Source organism: Heterodontus francisci, chromosome 32, assembly GCF_036365525.1.
Source record: "Heterodontus francisci isolate sHetFra1 chromosome 32, sHetFra1.hap1, whole genome shotgun sequence".
NCBI lineage: Eukaryota > Metazoa > Chordata > Chondrichthyes > Heterodontiformes > Heterodontidae > Heterodontus > Heterodontus francisci.
Window position 1 is genome coordinate 27,651,773 of NC_090402.1, and position 18,885 is coordinate 27,670,657.

Below are 18,885 nucleotides of genomic sequence, written 5' to 3' on the forward strand. Positions count from 1 at the left end.
TATTATTGATAATAAAAAGGAAAGGCAATCACTATATTCAGTTTTTTATACTACAAGTTTAAACTCCAATTTGACTTGCATACCTCTGAACTGAAGTCTACACTGAACAAAGGAGATGGAGGGGCAGAGGGCTGGGTGACTGTAGACAAAGCAGAAGAGACAAGAGGTGGTTTCTGAGTGGAATAGTGTGTCCATTGGTCTGGTTTCCGTCTCAACAGGTCATCAAAGCCTGGTTGTTGTATTCGGCTGTATGCATCCTACAAAGAAGGCACCAATGACAGTTGAACAAATTTGTAACTTCAAAATTCTAAACATTAGCTAATGCTTGCTACTTACACACATTTACTTTGGATCTTTCATCAAAAGCTGCAGTTTTAAAATCCATATCCAAATAAAATTATACAATAGATTAGATTAGATTAGAGATACAGCACTGAAACAGGCCCTTCGGCCCACCGAGTCTGTGCCGACCATCAACCACCCATTTATACTAATCCTACACTAATCCCATATTCGTACCACATTCCCACCTATCCCAGGGACAATTTATACTGGCCAATTTACCTATCAACCTGCAAGTCTTTGGCATGTGGGAGGAAACCGGAGCACCCGGAGGAAACCCACGCAGACACAGGGAGAACTTGCAAACTCCACACAGGCAGTACCCAGAATTGAACCCGGGTCGCTGGAACTGTGAGGCTGCGGTGCTAACCACTGCGCCACTGTGCCGCCCAGAATATTTTACTCCTTATCCAAACGGCTCAGTGGACAAATACATAGTGTGACATGATATTGAGCCATAGAGACAGAGAAGCTTCCAGGTTCAAATCACTGCTATAAAGACTTCGAGGTCCCTTGCAAAAGTGATTTTAAAAAAAAGGCATTTATAGTAATTAAAACACTGTTTTGCTTATACGGATTGTCAGTTTACTCCTGCAGCATAGTTGTTACTTGGCTCATTATGTATGGTGTGTCAGACCTGAAAAATTAATATCATACATGACCTAATGTGATTCCACTGTGTTGTGATATTCCCAATACAAGTTGCAAAATAGTCAGTTTTCTACTAATGGAGATAACACTCACGATAAATGTATTAAGCTATAAAACCACCTCACTTTAAAAAAAAAATCAGTATGGTTAAATGCTGCCACTATTAGTTCAAAGCCAACTCAAAACTAAAGGCAGTGGGACAGAGTAAAGAACAAATAAATTTAAATTTGTATAGCACCAGTCATGTCCTCAGAACATCCCAAAGCACTTCACAATGATTTAATTACTTTTTGAAGTGTAATTGCTGTTGTTATTGGATAAGTGCAAGAACCAAGTTTTGCACAGGAAGCCCAAGCAATGAAATAACTGACTAGTTAATCGGTTTTGCTGGTATTGGTTGAGGGGTAAATGTTGGCTTGGACAACAGGAGAACTTTCTGGTGGTAAACAGAAGAGGAAAAAAAAGTGAGAAAGATGACGTGAGGGGAACTGAAGCAAGTGCCAGAGGTGAACATCTACAATGAAGCTTTACCAAAATCCTAATGAAATTCTATCTAATCCAAACTGCATTACAACCATAAAGAATTCTCCATTGATTGGCAAGAAAGTGAAAAATATAGTCCAGTAACAAATAACAGAGAAAAGCAACAATGCTCCAATTTTTACTCTACCCTCTGCATGGTGACGTTCCTTTGTTCATTTGATGGTTGTCCGGCCATAGAATAATATCCATCAAGTGAGCTGTATCTTTCTCGTGGTGGAGGATGGTAGGCAGCTGAAGGCACCATATCCATTGGAGGTAAAGAATTACTCCGCACGACATCATCCCGTGGATACATCTGTGGCCTCCACATGCGTCTGCTATCATAGACTGGTGCATACATTCCAGAATGCACTGCTGGGACTGAACCATATTGTTGGGGAGGGGCTGTTGGGTAAGGAGAAGATGCTAGACGCTCCCGAGGTGGATATGCATTGTAGTGGTCCGTGTATGGCACATTGGGTGGAAGCGGGGATTCGGGCATACTGTTAGGGCGTACATAGCGAGGAAGGCAAGGGGAGACACTAGAAGGTAGACCAGGATGTGGAGGATAATACCCTCCTGCATAAAATTCAAAGAACACAGAAAAGAAAGTTTATTAAAAAAGCGGAAATGTAAATAAATGTCATGTTAAACTAATATCTCTACTCTTGCAGATAGAGCCCAACTTTGATTCAAACATTAACGGAAAAAATCATATAGACATCTCATCAAATAATGCCAGTACCATAACCCATGCTCGCAAACTGCTTTAGCCAAATGGAACATTCTGATTTTAAGACAAAAGCTTATCACTGTAAATTAAGGCTGCTGCCGATATAACAACTATTCTAAAAGGGCAGTATCATGACAATTTTTAAACTTGTGCTTTAACCCTCCCCTTCAAGTTCAATAATGAAAGCTGTCAGCTATTTCATACTCTTTTATTGGAGGAGAGAGAGAGAGAGAGAGAGAGAGAGAGAGAGAGAGAGAGAGAGAGTGTGAGCATGTGGAAAGCACTATATATTTACAGCAACTTATATTAATATAGTGCTTCACAGGAGCACTATAAAACAAAACATGACATCAAGCCACATAAGGAGATATTAGGTCAGATGACCAAAAAAGAAGAAAGCAAGGTTGCGAGGCACAGAGGTGTAGGGATGTAATTCCAGAGATTAGTGGCTAGGCAACTCAAGACTGCAGCCACCAATGGTGGGGCAATTAAAAACGGGGATGCGCAAGAGGCCACAATTAGATGAGCGCAGATATCTCAGAGGGTTGTGGGGCTGGAGGAGATTACCGAGATAGGGAGTGAAGAAAGATATTAAGAGTAATTTCTTAACATAAGAGCGTCATTGAAGTATGAAATGAGTACGAAAGACTTTTTTGTAAAGGAAAATGTGGTTAAAATATTTGAAGCAGAGGAAGATACAGGGGTAGGTGGAGAGAGCAAGACCATGGGATTTGTTTTGGAATGCTCTGTCAAAAAGTCAACACAGACAAGATGGATTGAATGGCTTCCTCTTGTGCTGTAAACTTTTATTGATTATAGTTTTGTCTGAGACTTACCTGGCTGATGATAAGCAGTCACTTCATATGAAACGGGTGTCCTGGGGTCCTGATAATACACATCAGGTTGCTGGGATGGGTACACTGACACTCTTGATGCAGATTTTGAAGCGGGTAGTGAAGGTGCATCTGATCCAATATGTGACGACATTACAGAAGGGGTAGAGAGCACCTGGTTGAGAATTGCCTTGGGAGGTGAACCAATTTTACTGGAAAACAAATATTGATCTTTGATAACAAAATGCAGTTTCAATTAGCTGGTCCAGAAAAAAAAAGTATATGTCCTTTGCAAAATTTTACTCAATGTGTTAAAATCTCTTAAAAACAAGGAAATTCTTTTCTCGACATGCTCCAAAGTAATTCCATGGAAACATGTTTGAAAGACAGTAGGGAGATATTCTAACCAAAGATGGAAGCTGATGTAATTAAAATATCTCATCAGTCTGGCTGCTAAGATCCTGTGCATCCATGTCAACATAGAAAATTATCAAAGACTATTCACAGAAAATTTTTATGTTTTACATTATTTGATGTGCCTTTTTAAAACCTATTGTAATTCAGCCCTTCAAACCAGAAATATTTTCCTGGAACGGTTACAAATATTTCATGAAAATAAAAAGAATTGTGTGGATTTCAATACCATTTTAAAGGGTCCAGTTCCTTTGTTAGAAATCTAATCCAAATGCAGCATGTTGAATTAGTGAACTGAAACCTCTAGCAACACTTAAATTGAATAATCCAAACTAGCAGCACATTCCACATTCACAAAACATAACTGGTTCCACATCACTTTTGTCCCTTCCTTGGATCCTACGGCAGCTATAGGGGCCAGCTTTGAGCAATTTTTACTTATAAGTGACTTCAGGAGGGATAAATCAAAATCTCAGAACTCAGTTGTACTAAAGGTACACACAAACATTAAACTACCTTTTCTCCCTTTAAATGCTGATTATACTGCTGCACATTTAAATCTTAAAATTACTGTTGTCTATAGCAACAAACAACCATTAAATAAGACATGCCTTGGCCTGTAATTTTTAAGGAGGCATTAGTCCACTTAAATAACAAAATAATGAATGCATTCACTCAGTACCTCAAAAAAAAACAGCTACAATCCATCTTGAAGAAAATAAACTCTCACATGAGACAACAGCTGGGAATGCCCCAGAAATAAATGTCTTTATAAGCTCATTTTAGCAGTATGCATTATATATACTTCTTTCATGTACAAACACTACTACACTTGCAACTGCAATTCTTAGAAACATCAGTCAACTATAAAACTTTCTGCCTCAAGTTTGTGTGGAAATAGTAGCATTAAGTAACATCTGATTGATTCCGACCGCCTTCAAGCCTACCTTCCAACTGATCTGATTCAAGAGGAGAGTTTTTTTTTGTGAAATATAAAATGACATGTTGAAATAATAACTGCTGATTTAAACACAGATGGTTAGTATGTATGCCAATTTGAAACAAATCTGGGTTATCATAAGGATGCCAAAAGTGATCACTGTACAGAACAGGTTTTAGAAAAAAATACTGTAGGCAACTAAAATTTTACAAAAGGAAAAGATATACTTTACTTTTCTGGTGGTGAACCAGATAGTGATCCAGATGTACTCAGACAGTTTTGTCCAATTTTCTTAGCGTTTTCCAAAGCAGCTGAGGTATCTGCACAGCGTGGTATTAGTTGTGGGGTACTACTTTCTGGACTAATGATCCCATTTGGTGTCTGTACTATTTTCACAGTGGTTTCAGTGGATCCCGTCAAAGAGACTATATTTGCTGCAGAAGTTGTGACTATATTAGTGATTCCAACTTTGTTCTGAAGAGCTTGGGGCAGAGGGAAGGGCCTGACAGTAGCATTAATCTTCTTATTCCGCATCCGATACCTATAATAAAGGATACAAATGACACTTGTTTTTTTCACAATATAATTAATACAGTAAAACTGATTTTAAAAGACCATTTATGTCCAAGTGATCAACTGTCAAAAAAGGTAATGCTCCCAAGTTGAACATGTACACTACCACCACTGTGTGAAATTTGACCATCTGACATAATTTACAAAGATAGCAAGTTAATAAAAACAGAAAATGCTGAGTATTTCCAACATTTTCTGTTTTTATTTAAAATTTCCAGCATCCACAGTATTTTGCTTTTGTAGCAACAAGTCTAATTTTATGGTATGACCATCTAAAGCTAATCTTCTTCAAATGTTTTTCTGGCCAGCCTACCATTTAACCTAACTTGAGTTCATCCAAAACTCTGTTGCTAGTATCCTAACTCACACCAAGTCCCATTCACCCATTACCCCTGTGCTTGCTGGCCTACACTGGCTGCCACTCCACCACCAGCTCAATTTTAAAATTCTCATCCTTATGTTCAAATTCCTCAGTGGCTTTGCCATTCCCTACCACTAACCTCCTCCAGCTCTACCACCCTCTGAGAACTCTGCATTCCCCCAAACTCTGGCCTCTTGTTCCATCACCCCACCATTGGTAGCCATACCGTCAGCTGTTTTGGCCCCAAGCTTTGGAATTTGCTCCTTAACCCTCTCCTCCTGCAAGATGTTCCTTAATACCAAGCTTTTGGTCATTTGCCCTAATATATCCTTTATGTAACTTGGTGTCAAGTTTTGTTTGATAATGCTCCTGTGAAGTGCCTTGGGATGTTTTACGACATTAAAGGCACTACCTAAGTGCAAAGCTCTCATTACATTGTTCTGAAATGTTGGCAGCCACAAAGGATGTCTTCATTCACAAAACCATCTTTAAAAGGTATACAAATTTGTGCAAAACTATTGATTTAAAATTTACAATAGTATTTTTGCAACAACCTCAAAATAAGTACAATGACTCATAAAACACTTCATCATAAATACATTTGAATAAAAAACTTTTTAAAATAAGCTTTAAAGATTTTCCAAATGTGTTTGGCACAAGGGAATTTCATTTTATCTTTTCATAGTTCAAATTTAGCCCAGAATGGTGACATCAAAATCTCCTCTACGCCAGCAATAAAATTCTTAATTTTCCAACAGAGTTGACAAAAAAAAGTGTGGCTGGTGCAGGAAATCTAAAATGTTCACACAAGCGTAGTACAGACTACACTTCTCACATTGAGAAATTGCATTTTTAAGCTACAGTAAATCCATTCGGCCATGATAGAATTAACCTGAAAGTACTTGATACAGTGATGTCCAAAAGTGTAAAGTTGTTACATTTCTCAGGACTAACATTCTTCAGCAATGAGGGTATTTTCACTACTGAATTTAAAGGAGGAATGGCAGGAGGCATGGAGTGAGAAAATAGACTCATTTTCCACAATTAATAATACGAAGGCATAATTTGAAAGACACAGATAATTAAAAGTACATACTTTTCCAACTCTTCTTGGGAGTGAGCAAAGGTACAGTTAGCTCCACGAGGACAACCTCCTTGTTGTCGAAGATCTCGGCACATGCTGGTTTTGTATTTGCTGTTTGGCTGTGGCTGTAAGTAACAATAAATGAACTATTTTTAGGACTATGCAAATCTGGTTTTTGCCATGGCTTTACTAATTATAATGTACCATCAATAGCAACGAATTGTTCTAGTTTGATACTGATTAACAATTACACATTAAAATGCTTGCTGTGAAATAATGGAAAACTCTTTTCAATATGCAGTCTACTCATTTAAATAGCAAATTATAATCAATCCTATTAGAAAGCTAAGAGCACAAGATCAACCATACATTGAAATTCCTTTTCAACAGAATTGCTGGCAGAGTGACTGGAAAATTCCTTCAGAGCAATTTTTCTTGAAATCAATTCAAAAGCAAAAGGTAATAATTCTGTGTATGTCTTCAAACTTGTTTGAATAATTAATTTGCTTTATAATCACAGCCATTTCCAATTTTTACATTATTTGAGCTCATTATAAAAATAGAACTGCAAAAAGCTTCATTTAAAAAAAACATCACAACACAGACGGTCTTACTTGTGGTGCTTCATGACCTTTTTTACTGAAGTTCTGGATGAAATCCACAAGCCCATGAACTACAGTCTTTACAGCTACCATTGCATTCTCTAGTTGTTCCCATGTTGGAGGTGCAGCATCTTAAAGACAAAGGCACAAATATTATTTTTTTCTCTCTGCAACTTCTGAAAAAAAAAGTAAAATCTATTAAAAATTCATAAGTTATACTGAAACACTTAACTATTGCTTCAGATTTATTTGACTATTTACAAGTTGCAAAATTTATTTTTCTCCAAGTCTCATTCTGTTTTCCTCACTTACCTCACCTCTTCAGAATGCAGTAACACATACATGCATATACAACTCCACCTGTGAGAAGCAGATTTCTGTGGTACCCTCATCCAAATGGTACAATCCAGGATGGTGACCATTTTTGATTATTCATTGTGGAATTATCACAGGCAAATCTACCACTATCCTAGTGCACACACTTCCAGCAGGAGATATTAAACATGATCAGAAATGTAAGCTCATCCTAGACAAAGGCCAATTTTATAATCTTTATTGCTGCTTCAATAGAAGTCAGCTAACATAAAGGACTGAGAATCAATTGTAGCACATCTTTGGGTCATACCATATAGTGCTCTTTCCAACTGAGCCATTCAGGTTCCACTGAAACAATCATATTCTAAAAGGATAATATTTAATAAGGATAAAATATCTTCATGAAAATTGGAAAATGTAATTTAAGAAGTTGGAACCAAGCATTCTAAAACACTAAAAAATGTACGTCTTAAGCAACACATAGGCAATGGAGTAATGGGCACAATGTCACTGGGACCCAATTAGTTAGTTACCTGGAAAAAATAAACTAGATCTATAAAATAGCCTGACAACATCAAGAGACAAATATATACACAACACATACCCATTTAAATTTGACCGTCATCCTAGTTTATAAAAGCTAAGTCATATATACCTGGGTTAGGATCTATATTTGCCAGAAGTTCGAGATGGGATCGGAGTCGGTTCAGATTAGCTGGATCTGTTGTCCGTTGCAGGACAATGGTCAATTCCTGGACACTCTTTGCAAAAGATTCTGGGGATTGGAGCTAGATTCACAGAAACAGAGGTAAAGAAATTCTTAAACAACTTAAGTATGATTTCTATAATTTCTAAACCAAATAATCTGTTGCACGATTTGTTGCACAATTAAGGGCGGCACAGTGGTTAGCACCGCAGCCTCACGGCTCCAGCGACCCGGGTTCAATTCTGGGTACTGCCTGTGTGGAGTTTGCAAGTTCTCCCTGTGTCTGCATGGGTTTCCTCCGGGTGCTCCGGTTTCCTCCCACATGCCAAAGACTTGCAGGTTGATAGGTAAATTGGCCATTATAAATTGCCCCTAGTATAGGTAGGTGGTAGGGAAATATAGGGACAGGTGGGGATGTGGTAGGAATATGGGATTAGAGTAGGATTAGTATAATGCATAATTAGGGTGGTTGATGGTCGGCACAGACTCGGTGGGCCGAAGGGCCTGTTACAGTGCTGTATCTCTAAACTAAACTAAAAACTAAACAATGAGTTTTGTGGCAAAGATTTGACGGAAACTGTATTGCAGGTTTAGCCATTACTATCAATTGGAGTAAAGGGAAATCTGACATGAGATTTCAAATCTGTCACTTGGCAAAGCAACAAACTAAAATTCAAGAAGAATTTAACAGCACCACATAGATATTGTAAAGTCACAAACCACATTCATTCTAAATTGGTTAGCTCCAAGTCAGTTTGGTCAGAATTTCAACATGCCCTATATATAGTTTTTATGAATTAGTTTCATGGGATGTGGGCATTGCTGGCCAGGCCAACAATTATTGCCCATCCCTAATTGCCCACGAGAAGGTGGTGGTGAGCTGCCTTCTTGAACCACTGCAGTCCATGTCGGGTAGGTACACCCACAGTGCTATTAGCAAGGGAGTTCCAGGATTTTGACTCAGCGATAGTGAAGGAACGTAGATATATAATTCCAAGTCAGGATGGTGTGTGGCTTGGAGGGGAAATTGCAGGTGGTGGTGTTCCCACGTATCTGTTGCCCTTGTCCTTCCAGTTGGTAGAGGTCGTGGGTTTGGAAGGTGCTTCCTGAGTAGCCTTGGTGCATTGCTGCAGTGCATCTGTAGATGGTACACACTGCTGCCACTGTGTGTCAGTGGTGGAGGGAATGAATGTTTGTGGACAGGGTGCCAATCAAGCTGGCTGCTTTGTTCTTGATGGTGTCGAGCTTCTTGAATGTTGTTGGAGCTGCACCCATCCAGGCAAGTGGAGAGTATTCCATCACACTCCTGACTTGTGCCTTGTAGATGGTGGCCAGGCTTTGGGGAGTCAGGAGGTGAGCTACTCGCCTCAGAATTCCGAGCCTCTGACCTGCTCTTGTAAGCACGGTATTTATATGGCTACTCCAGTTCAGTTTCTGGTCAATGGTAACCCCCAGAATGTTCATAGTGGGGGACTCGGCCATTGAATGTCAAGGGGAGATGGTTAGATTCTCTCTTGTTGGAGATGGTCATTGCCTGGCACTTCTGTGGCGTGAATGTTACTTGCCACTTATTCACACAAGCCTGGATATTGTCCAGGTCTTGCTGCATTTCTACACAGACTGATTCAGTATCTGAGCAGTCGCAAATGGCGCTGAGCCTTGTGCAATCATCAGCAAACATCCCCACTTCTGACCTTATGATTGATGAAGTAGCTGAAGATGTTTGGGCCGAGGACACTACCCTGAGCAACACCTACAGTGATGTTCTGGAGCTGAGATGATTGACCTCCAACAACCACAATCATCTTCCTTTGTGCTAGGTGAGATTCCAACCAGCGGAGAGTTTTCTCCCCGATTCCCATTGAGTTACATGTGTTGTGGATAAAGGGGAACCGGTGGATGTAATGTACTTAGATTTCCAGAAGGTATTTGATAAGGTGCCACATCAAAGGTTATTGCAGAAAATCAAAGCTCATGGTGTAGGCGGTATTTTATTGGCATGGATAGAAGATTGGCTAGCTAACAGGAAGCAGAGAGTAGGCATAAATGGGTCATTTTCTGGTTGGCAAGATTTAACGAGTGGTGTGCCACAGGCATCTGTGCTGGGGCCTCAACTTCTTGCAATTTTATATAAATGACATAGATGAAGGGACAGAAGGTATGGTTGCTAAATTTGCTGATGACACAAAGAAAGGTAGGAAAGTAACTTGTGAAGAGGACATAAGGGGGCTACAAAGGGATATAGATAGGTTAAGTGAGTGGGCAAAGACCCGGCAAATGGAGTATAATGTGGGAAAGTGAGAAATTGTCCACTTTGGCAGGAAGAATAAAAAAGCGTATTATCTAAATGGTGAGAGATTGCAGAGCTCTGAGATACAGAGGGATCTGAGTGTCCTAGTGCATGAACCACAAAAGGTTAGTATGCAGGTACAGCACGTAATCAGAAAAGCTAATAGAATGTTATCGTTTATCGCGAGGGGAATTGAATACAAAAGTAAGGAGGTTATGCTTCAGCTATACAGGGCGTTGGTGAGACCACATCTGGAGTACTGTGTACAGTAATGGTCTCCTTATTTAAGGAAGGATGTAAATGCGTTGGAGGCAGTAGAGAGAAGGTTCACTGGACTAATACCTGGAATGGGCAGGCTGTCTTACGAGGAAAGATTGGACAGGCTTGGCTTGTATCCACTGGAACTTAGAAGAGTAAGAGACAACTTGATTGAAACACACCAGACCCTGAGGGGTCTTGATAGGGTGGATTTGGAAAGGATGTTTCTCCTTGTGGGAGAATCCAGAACTAGGGGTCACTGTTTAAAAATAAGGGGTTGTCCATTTAAGAGATGAGGAGAAATTTTTTCTCTCAGAAGGTCGTGAGTCTTTGGAATTCTCTTCCTCAAAAGACAGTGGAAGCAGAGTCTTTGAATATTTTTAAGGCGGAGGTGGATACATTCTTGATAAGCAAGGGGGTGAAAGGTTATCGGAGGTAGATGGAAATGTGGAGTAAATCAATTCAGCCATGAACTTACTGAATGGCAGAGCAGGCACAAAGGACCGAGTGGCCTACTCCTGCTCCTAATTTGTATGTTCGCATGACTCCAGCTTTGCTACAGCTCCTTGATGCCATACTCAGTCAAATGCTGCCTTGATGTCAAGGGCAGTCACTCTCACCTCCCTCGAGTTCAGCTCTTTTGTCCATGTTTGAACCAAGGCTGTAATGGGGTCAGGAGCTGAGTGGAACCCAATATGAGCGTCTAGCATAATCTAAAAGAAAATATGCCTCTGGAGTCTTTGTGAATATTTAACACAAAACTATTTTGGAGGAACATTTTTGCCTCCATTTAAAAATCATGCAAATGGTGGTTAAGTTAGAAATGCATCTTCCTCAACTAACTTTCGCTTTTATATTGAATAAAGCAGAAAGAGTTTTCAAAGGAGCAAGATTACAAATATCTAAATCTGTATATATGGCAATTTAGCCAGGGCTAAATTGTGGCGAGTCGAAGAGACTTAGTAGTTGGCAGGAAAAAAGACAGAGGCGCAAGGGGAGAGCCAACTGTGCAACAGCCCCAACAAACAAATTTCTCTGCAGCACCTGTGGAAGAGCCTGTCACTCCAGAATTGGCCTTTATAGCCACTCCAGGCGCTGCTTCACAAACCACTGACCACCTCCAGGCGCGTATCCATTGTCTCTCGAGATAAGGAGGCCCAAAAGAAAAAAAAGAAGAATATATGGCACATAATTTTTCTCAAAACGTTCTCCATTTTCGGCCATTACTGCAATCCTACGTTATGATCCTTGATAATGTGTGATTTCTTTTAAGCATGCTCCAAGCTATAATGAGTTATCACCAAACACATTTGAACAGCAACATTGGGTCCTTTCATGATGCACTTTTCATTATGAACTATTAAGACAACAGCAACCTTATGCAGCATGTACAGTCAAACTGTGTATCAAATAACTAATAACTGATGCAGAGGTCACTAGAAAGACACTGGCTACTACAATAGGATGGGAATGGGGACATTTACTTTCTGCTGTGCCACATTTGGAGTGCAGTTGTTACATATGAGTAACATGAATTGAGTTTGAAAGTGAAGCTATCAGCCATGAAAAATGATGAAATATTAATAACTATGACGGTTAGCTAATAAATGTGACATACATGAATTTAAATACTTTTTAAAATGGCTCTTATACCTTTTTGTAATTCAACAAAAATTACAAGTCTGAACAAGTGTAATGATCCCCATGGAGACCACTAACAAACGAAAAGAATCCAATCTACCGATTAGTTTGGTTTCCTAAATTGGGGTCAATTGGACTAGATTTCTCTTTTATAAATTTTACTTTAACACTCAAACCAAAACTTACACAAAATTAAACGTGAAGCAACAGACAGATCAGTCATGTAATATATAGCAAGTTACACCTCAACTATCAGATACAAGAGAGATGGGTCTCACAGTTTCAGTGGGCAGTCCACCCAGCATATATGGCAACAATTAGTCACACAGTCCTTCACAACTTGGAAGTTCCTCAGCTTCTTTCTTCAAGGATTTAGCCGCTGTTCTTTCTACAGTGCCCTCTCAATCCAAACTCCGATCTTCACCACAAGGTGCACTTCTCCAGGACCACCTCAGCTCTGCTCACAACAGTCTTGATGGTGCGGATTTATCAGTTTTCTACCTTTATCTGAGTCCTTCAGTGACAACCTGTGCACTGCATGGCCGGGTCTGGTTAGTCAGCTACTGTAAGTAACAGAAACAGGTCCTGGATTCAGTCTTCACTTTCTTCTGCTTGCAGGCACTCCACTCCTGCCTGATCTGGGAAGGACTCTATCTCCTTTTTATTTGGTTCTAACCAATGTCAGTTTCCCTGGAAACCTGAATTTCTTTTTCCGGCTTCTGGTTCAGTTTTGGTTTCTGTTTCATTTCTAGTTTCCCTCTCGGTTAGGGTCTTAAAAAAAGCTTTGCAACCACAGATTCCGTCACACAGGTAGAAATTAAATAAATCTGGCTATTAACATTTTATTCACAAACTAAAACTTATCACATCTTAAAAGAAAATGGCCAGACAATTTGTGTTTTGTAGACAATTTGTAGATCTGTTATGAGCTCAAGATAATATACATTGGAACTTTAAATTCCACTGGTAAAAGACAGTATTACTTACAGATCTTCTACAATACACACCTTATCAATGATAGACTGCATATGTGATTTATGTGCCAAGTCTCCATACAGAAGGGAAGACCACTGCTCTGGGGAAATTCGAAGTCCAGCCTCCATGGCAATATGAACAATCTGTGCATCATGCTCCCTGCGCAAAGCTTCATAAGTACGAAATTCTTCTTTCAGTTGCATCAGAGAAGAGTCTTCATCCCTTTTAGTAACCTACAGAAAACAGCTCACAATAAGATGGAGAAACACAGAAAGATTTACGGCACAGAAGGATGCCATCCACCTCATCATGTCCGTGCCATTTTCAAATACATACATTGCCCCTCAGACAGGTGGAGTTTAATGTGGGAAAGCAAGAGGTCATCCACTTTGGCCTTAAGATATATCAGAGTACTTTCTAAATGGCTATAATGGATGAGCAGAGAGATTTAGGAGTGCAAGCATGGAAATCATCAAAAGCTAGTAGACAGGTTCAAAATAAATTAGAAAGGCTAATAGAATGTTGGTCGTTATATCAAGAGGGCTGAACTTATTGTCCTTTCATCACTCACAGCTGTACCAAACTCTGGTTAGACACCTTCCGGAGTACTGCATTCATTGCTGGGCACACTGCATCTCAGGAAGGATATTCTGGCCTTGGAGCAAATGCAGTGCTGATTCAACAGTATGATATTGGGGTTAGAAGGTTTAAATTAGGAGGACAGGTTGCATAGACTAGGCTTGTATTCCCTTGAACTCAGAAGATTAAGTGGTGATATAATTGAAGTGTGTATGATGATTAAAGGATTTGATGAGGTATAGAGAGAAACTATTTCCTCTGGTGAGAGAGTGCAGAACAAAGGAGCATAGCCTTAAAATTAGAACTAAGCCATTCAGGGTAGAAAGCACTTCTTCACACAAAGAGTACTGGAAATCTGTAATGGTCACCTCCAAAAAGCTGTTGAAGGTAGGTCAACTGAAAATTTTAAAACTGAGATTGATAGTTTTTTTTGTTAGGCATGGATATTAAGGGTTATGGAACTAAAGTGGGTAGATGGAATCAAGGTACAGATCAGACGTTATTAAAGTGATTGGCAAAGAGGCTTGAGGGGCTGAATGGTCTACTCCTGTGCCTGTTCCCTTCCAAAAAAAAATTAACAACTTAACTGCCTACAAAATGGTTTCTCTACAATAGCATAATTGGCTATGGTAACATTAAATTGCAATTCTATTTAAATAATGACCTGTCATTGTAGGTGAAATTAAATCATAATTTTTCAAAATAATCCATTATGGTTTCTGCTTTCCTGGCTAGGCTTAATACCAATTTCAGACCACACAAATGAAACTATATATTTTTAGCACTACATTTCCAACAAGTTAGCTGCAATCCTTTTTAAAATGGTCAATGTACCAGGGACAGAGGTAGCGCTTTATTTAATATCAAACAAGGAAAATAAACCCAGGAATAGTTGAAATTATCAGGAGGTAGAAGAGAAAGAAAGAAAATAAATGATTCATATGATGGCAAGAAAACAACAGTACACAGAGTAAGCAATTTTTCTCTAACTTTATGTTCCTTCAACAAATTTACCTCTAATGTTAACCTGACAAAGTAAACAATGTTTAAGTAAATAATTATCAGAATGTGCCTTGAAGTTTATATGAATGTTAAACACTTATTTCCCTGTTAATATAGTGGATGATGGGAGTCCCTTATTGCAATGAATGAACTGCTAAGAATATGCACCCTCAGACTCATTTCCCAGGCAGTAAGTTCATAATCTGATGTGCCATCAATTGAGGTAGAAGGAAGATATTTTTCCACCAGGAGGAGCAGGGGTAAAAAAAAAAGCAGAGGGACTTATCACCACAGGCTGTTCCTCAGCATCTTCTAGTAGCCAGCCCAAGCGTAGCACTAGCAAAGTATCAAGAGCAGCTTGTGTTTTTGCCTGTGCACCCACAAAAGGAGTTGTGGAAAATTAAAAACAGGATTTAAGAAAAAGCAAATAACAAGAGGTTGGAGAATGACCGTGCTTGGCAAAAGAAAAAACAGTAAAAACCATATCCATACACTTGGTGCATTAAAGTCAGGAGCTTGCTAATGCAATTCAAGTTATACACACTCTTTTACTTGAAATAAAAGACTTGGTTTTTCCCATTAACATCTAAATTACTTTGGCTGCCAAAGAGGAAACCTAGTAAACATGGTAAATACAGATGAAGGGTGTACCTTAAAACATGAAGCACGGTACAAGAGTTGTACAACATGACCAATACTAGTTTTAGATGCCTGAGGAAACCGTGGCTCAAGTCTCTGAACAACAAAGAGAACCAGTACTTTCCTAGAGAGTGCTGACCCATCTTCCAATGCAAGTAAGACCAGTTTAAGAGCTTCTTCCTGCATAGCTGAAAAATAAGAATGGAAAACACCAGCATTATAATTCAGTGATACATAAAAATTCTAAAAAGAATTTGTTGGGTAAAGGTGTCAAGTCATACGGAGCAAAGGTGGGAATATGGAGCTCAGGTACAGATCAGCCTTGGTCTAACCACGGTAGAACAGACTCAAATGGCTTACTACAGTTCCGGTGTATTTAGACTATACATCAATACAAGAGGAATAGCGTCCCACCTGGAAGGAACAAACACCTAAATCACCAAACACTTCAAAACCACCCAAGTTTCTCCGAAATAATGGCCTTCCAACACCGAAGTGCCGTCGCATAGCCCCTGCGATATTACATGCAGGGGCTCATTTAAATGGAAGGGACAGAGCGGCCGCCCCCTATGACATAGAGGGGGTGGCTGCCACGTCCCCAGTAATGGCATCTGGCGCCACCATGGGCGCCATTTTTAAAGGGGTTCAAGCCCTTAGAAGCAATTTTAATTTTTAAAGTGATATTGTGGTATATTGTGTGTAAAAATTGAAATAAATGCTGGAGGTCCTTTCCCAACCCGCCAGCCCCAATGTTTGTTTTCGGGGCAATATCAAAAAAATTAAATTAATTCCCAACCCCAACTTACCCCCCCGACCTCTTCACTTTTGCCCCTCAACCCCTTCCCACCATTCCCACAACTAATAGGAATAGTTTTTCCCCTGCTTCCCCCCCATCCCCCGCCTTGATAATTTTATTCCTCCCCCCTCCCCATCAGTGTCTTGCCTCGGAACTCCAACGGAGTTCTGAAGGCGCGCAAGTTGCGGCTGGATGGCTGTAAGATCGCCGTGGACATCCGGCGGTGGCAGGCAAGTGCATTTTAATTTATCTGATTTCAATATTGTAATGAAGGCCCCGCCGCTAAGCGGCAGGGGTGGGAGGGCTGCACTGAGGCCTCACTGCCAATATCCAGCAGAACTTCTCATGGTGGGCCACTCCCGCTAGCATTTTACGGGCCTCCCCGCCACAACGATGACGGGCTGGTAAAATTCAGCTTACTGTCAAATACAAATAACTTTCAAAATGGTCAAGCACAGTGGCGCAGTGGTTAGCACCGCAGCCTCACAGCTCCAGCGACCCGGGTTCAGTTCTGGGTACTGCCTGTGCGGAGTTTGCAAGTTCTCCCTGTGACTGCGTGGGTTTCCGCCGGGTGCTCCAGTTTCCTCCCACAGCCAAAGACTTACAGGTTGATAGGTAAATTGGCCATTGTAAATTGCCCCTAGTGTAGGTAGGTGGTAGGAGAATGGTGGGGATGTAGTAGGGAATATGGGATTAATGTAGGATCAGTATAAATGGGTGGTTGTTGGTCGGCACAGACTTGGTGGGCCGAAGGGCCTGTTTCAGTGCTGTATCTCTAAACAAAATAAATAAAAAGGAAACCTATGATACCCATCCTTCAAACATATTGGTCCATAATTTGCTGTCAAAATAATGGTGAGGCTAATGACGTTTGCTGTTATATATGTGCAAATGCTACAGCAACTTCAAAACAGCAAAGGAAGATGGGTCATTAAATGCAGAAATGCAAAAATTGCTGTCCAAGCTGTAATGCTTTGCAAAAACAGCATCGCTGTCTGGTTCACCATTGAAATGCATTGAAAAGCATGAAGTTGCACGGTAGATATGAACTAAACTTGCCACAGAAAGTTAGAGCTGGTCTGAGTTGAAACAAGGGGAAGCAGTAGCGTAGTGGTATTGCCACTGGACTAGTAGACCCAGGATATTGCTCGGGGGTGTGGGAGGGGGAGGAGTTGCCCTGGGAGTCCTCAACATCGACTCATGGAGTCTCATGGCATCAGGTCAAACAGGAGCAAGGAAACCTCCTGCTGATTACTACCTACAGCACCTGCTTGCCTCCATCCCCCCACCCCAACCCAGAGCTGATGAATCAGTACTCCATGTGGAACAGCACTTGGAGGAAGCATTGAGGGTGGCAAGGGCGCAGAATGTACTCTGGGTGTGGGACTTCAATGTCCATCACCAAGAGTGGCTTGGTAGCACCACTACTGACGGAGCCCTAAAGGACAAAGCTGCTAGACCGAGTCTGCGGCAGTTGGTGAGGGATCCAACAAGAGAGAAAAATATACTTGACACTGTCCTCACCAATCTGCCAGCCGCAGATGCATATGTCCATGACAGTATTGGCAGGAGTGACCACCACACAATCCTTGTGGAGACAAAGTCCCATTTTCACATTGAGAATACCCTCCATCATGCTGTGTGGATCTACCACTGTGCTAGATTTCAAAACAGATCTAGCAATGCAAAACTGGACATCCATGAGGCACTGTGGGTCATCAGCAGAACTGTACTCAACCACAATCCGTAACCTCATGGCCTGGCATATGCCCCACTCTACCATTACCATCAAGCCGGGGGACGAACTCTGGTTCAAAGAAGAGTGCAGGAGGGCATGCCAGGAGCAGCACCAGGCATATCTCAAAATGAGGTGTCAACCTGGTGAAGCTATGACCCAGGACTACTTGCATGTCAAATAGCGTAAGCAGCATACGATAGAGCTAAGCGATCCCATAACCAACGGATCAGATCTAAGCTCTGCAGTCCACAAATATCCCCATCCTCAAATGATGGGGGAGCCCAGCACATCAGTATAAAAGATAAGACTGAAGCATTTGCAACAATCTTCTGCCAGAAATGCAAAGTGGGTGATGCATCTTGGCCTCCTTCTGAAGTCACCAGCATCTCAGATGCCAGTCTTCAGGCAATTCAATTCACTCCACGTTATCAAGAAATGACTGAAAGCACTGGATACCGCAAAGGCTATGGATCCTGACAACGTTCCCGCCATAGTATTGAAGACCTGTGCACCAGAGCTTGCCATGCCCGTTGGCAAGCTGTTCCAGTACAGCTAGAACACTGATATCTACTCAGCAATGTGGAAAATTGCCCAGGTAGGTCCTGTACACAAAAAGCCAAACAAGTCCAACCTGGCCAATTACCGCCCCAAAAGCCTACTCTCAATCATCAGTAAAGTGATGAAAGGTGTCGTCAACAGTGCTATCAAGCAGCACTTGCTTAGCAATAGCCTGCTCAGTGACGCCCAGTTTGGGTTCCACCAGGGCCACTCAGCTCCTGACCTCATTACAGCCTTGGTTCAAACAAGAAAAAAACAGCTGAACTCAAGATGTGAGGTGAGAGCGACTGCCCTGGACATCAAAGCACCATTTGACCGAGTATGGCATCAAGG

The 18,885-nt window shown here is 40.8% G+C and overlaps 1 protein-coding gene across 12 annotated transcripts in view; it reads right to left on the reverse strand.

Annotated features, from left to right (window-relative positions):
* The window catches only part of rc3h2 (ring finger and CCCH-type domains 2), a 90,649-nt gene that overhangs the window by 34,063 nt on the left and 37,701 nt on the right, over positions 1-18,885 (reverse strand). For all 12 annotated transcript variants that reach the window (XR_010969001.1, XR_010969002.1, XR_010969000.1 and 9 more), the window contains 9 exons: positions 15,473-15,648; positions 13,273-13,473; positions 8,026-8,158; positions 7,068-7,186; positions 6,466-6,578; positions 4,668-4,976; positions 3,085-3,293; positions 1,664-2,094; positions 84-257 (listed from right to left, as the gene is read on the reverse strand). Coding sequence is in view for 7 of the 12 variants with exons in the window: in XM_068012552.1 (XP_067868653.1) it covers positions 84-257; positions 1,664-2,094; positions 3,085-3,293; positions 4,668-4,976; positions 6,466-6,578; positions 7,068-7,186; positions 8,026-8,158; positions 13,273-13,473; positions 15,473-15,648 (1,865 nt within the window). In the remaining 5 variants the exon portion in view is untranslated. The remainder of the gene's footprint in view (positions 1-83; positions 258-1,663; positions 2,095-3,084; positions 3,294-4,667; positions 4,977-6,465; positions 6,579-7,067; positions 7,187-8,025; positions 8,159-13,272; positions 13,474-15,472; positions 15,649-18,885) is intronic.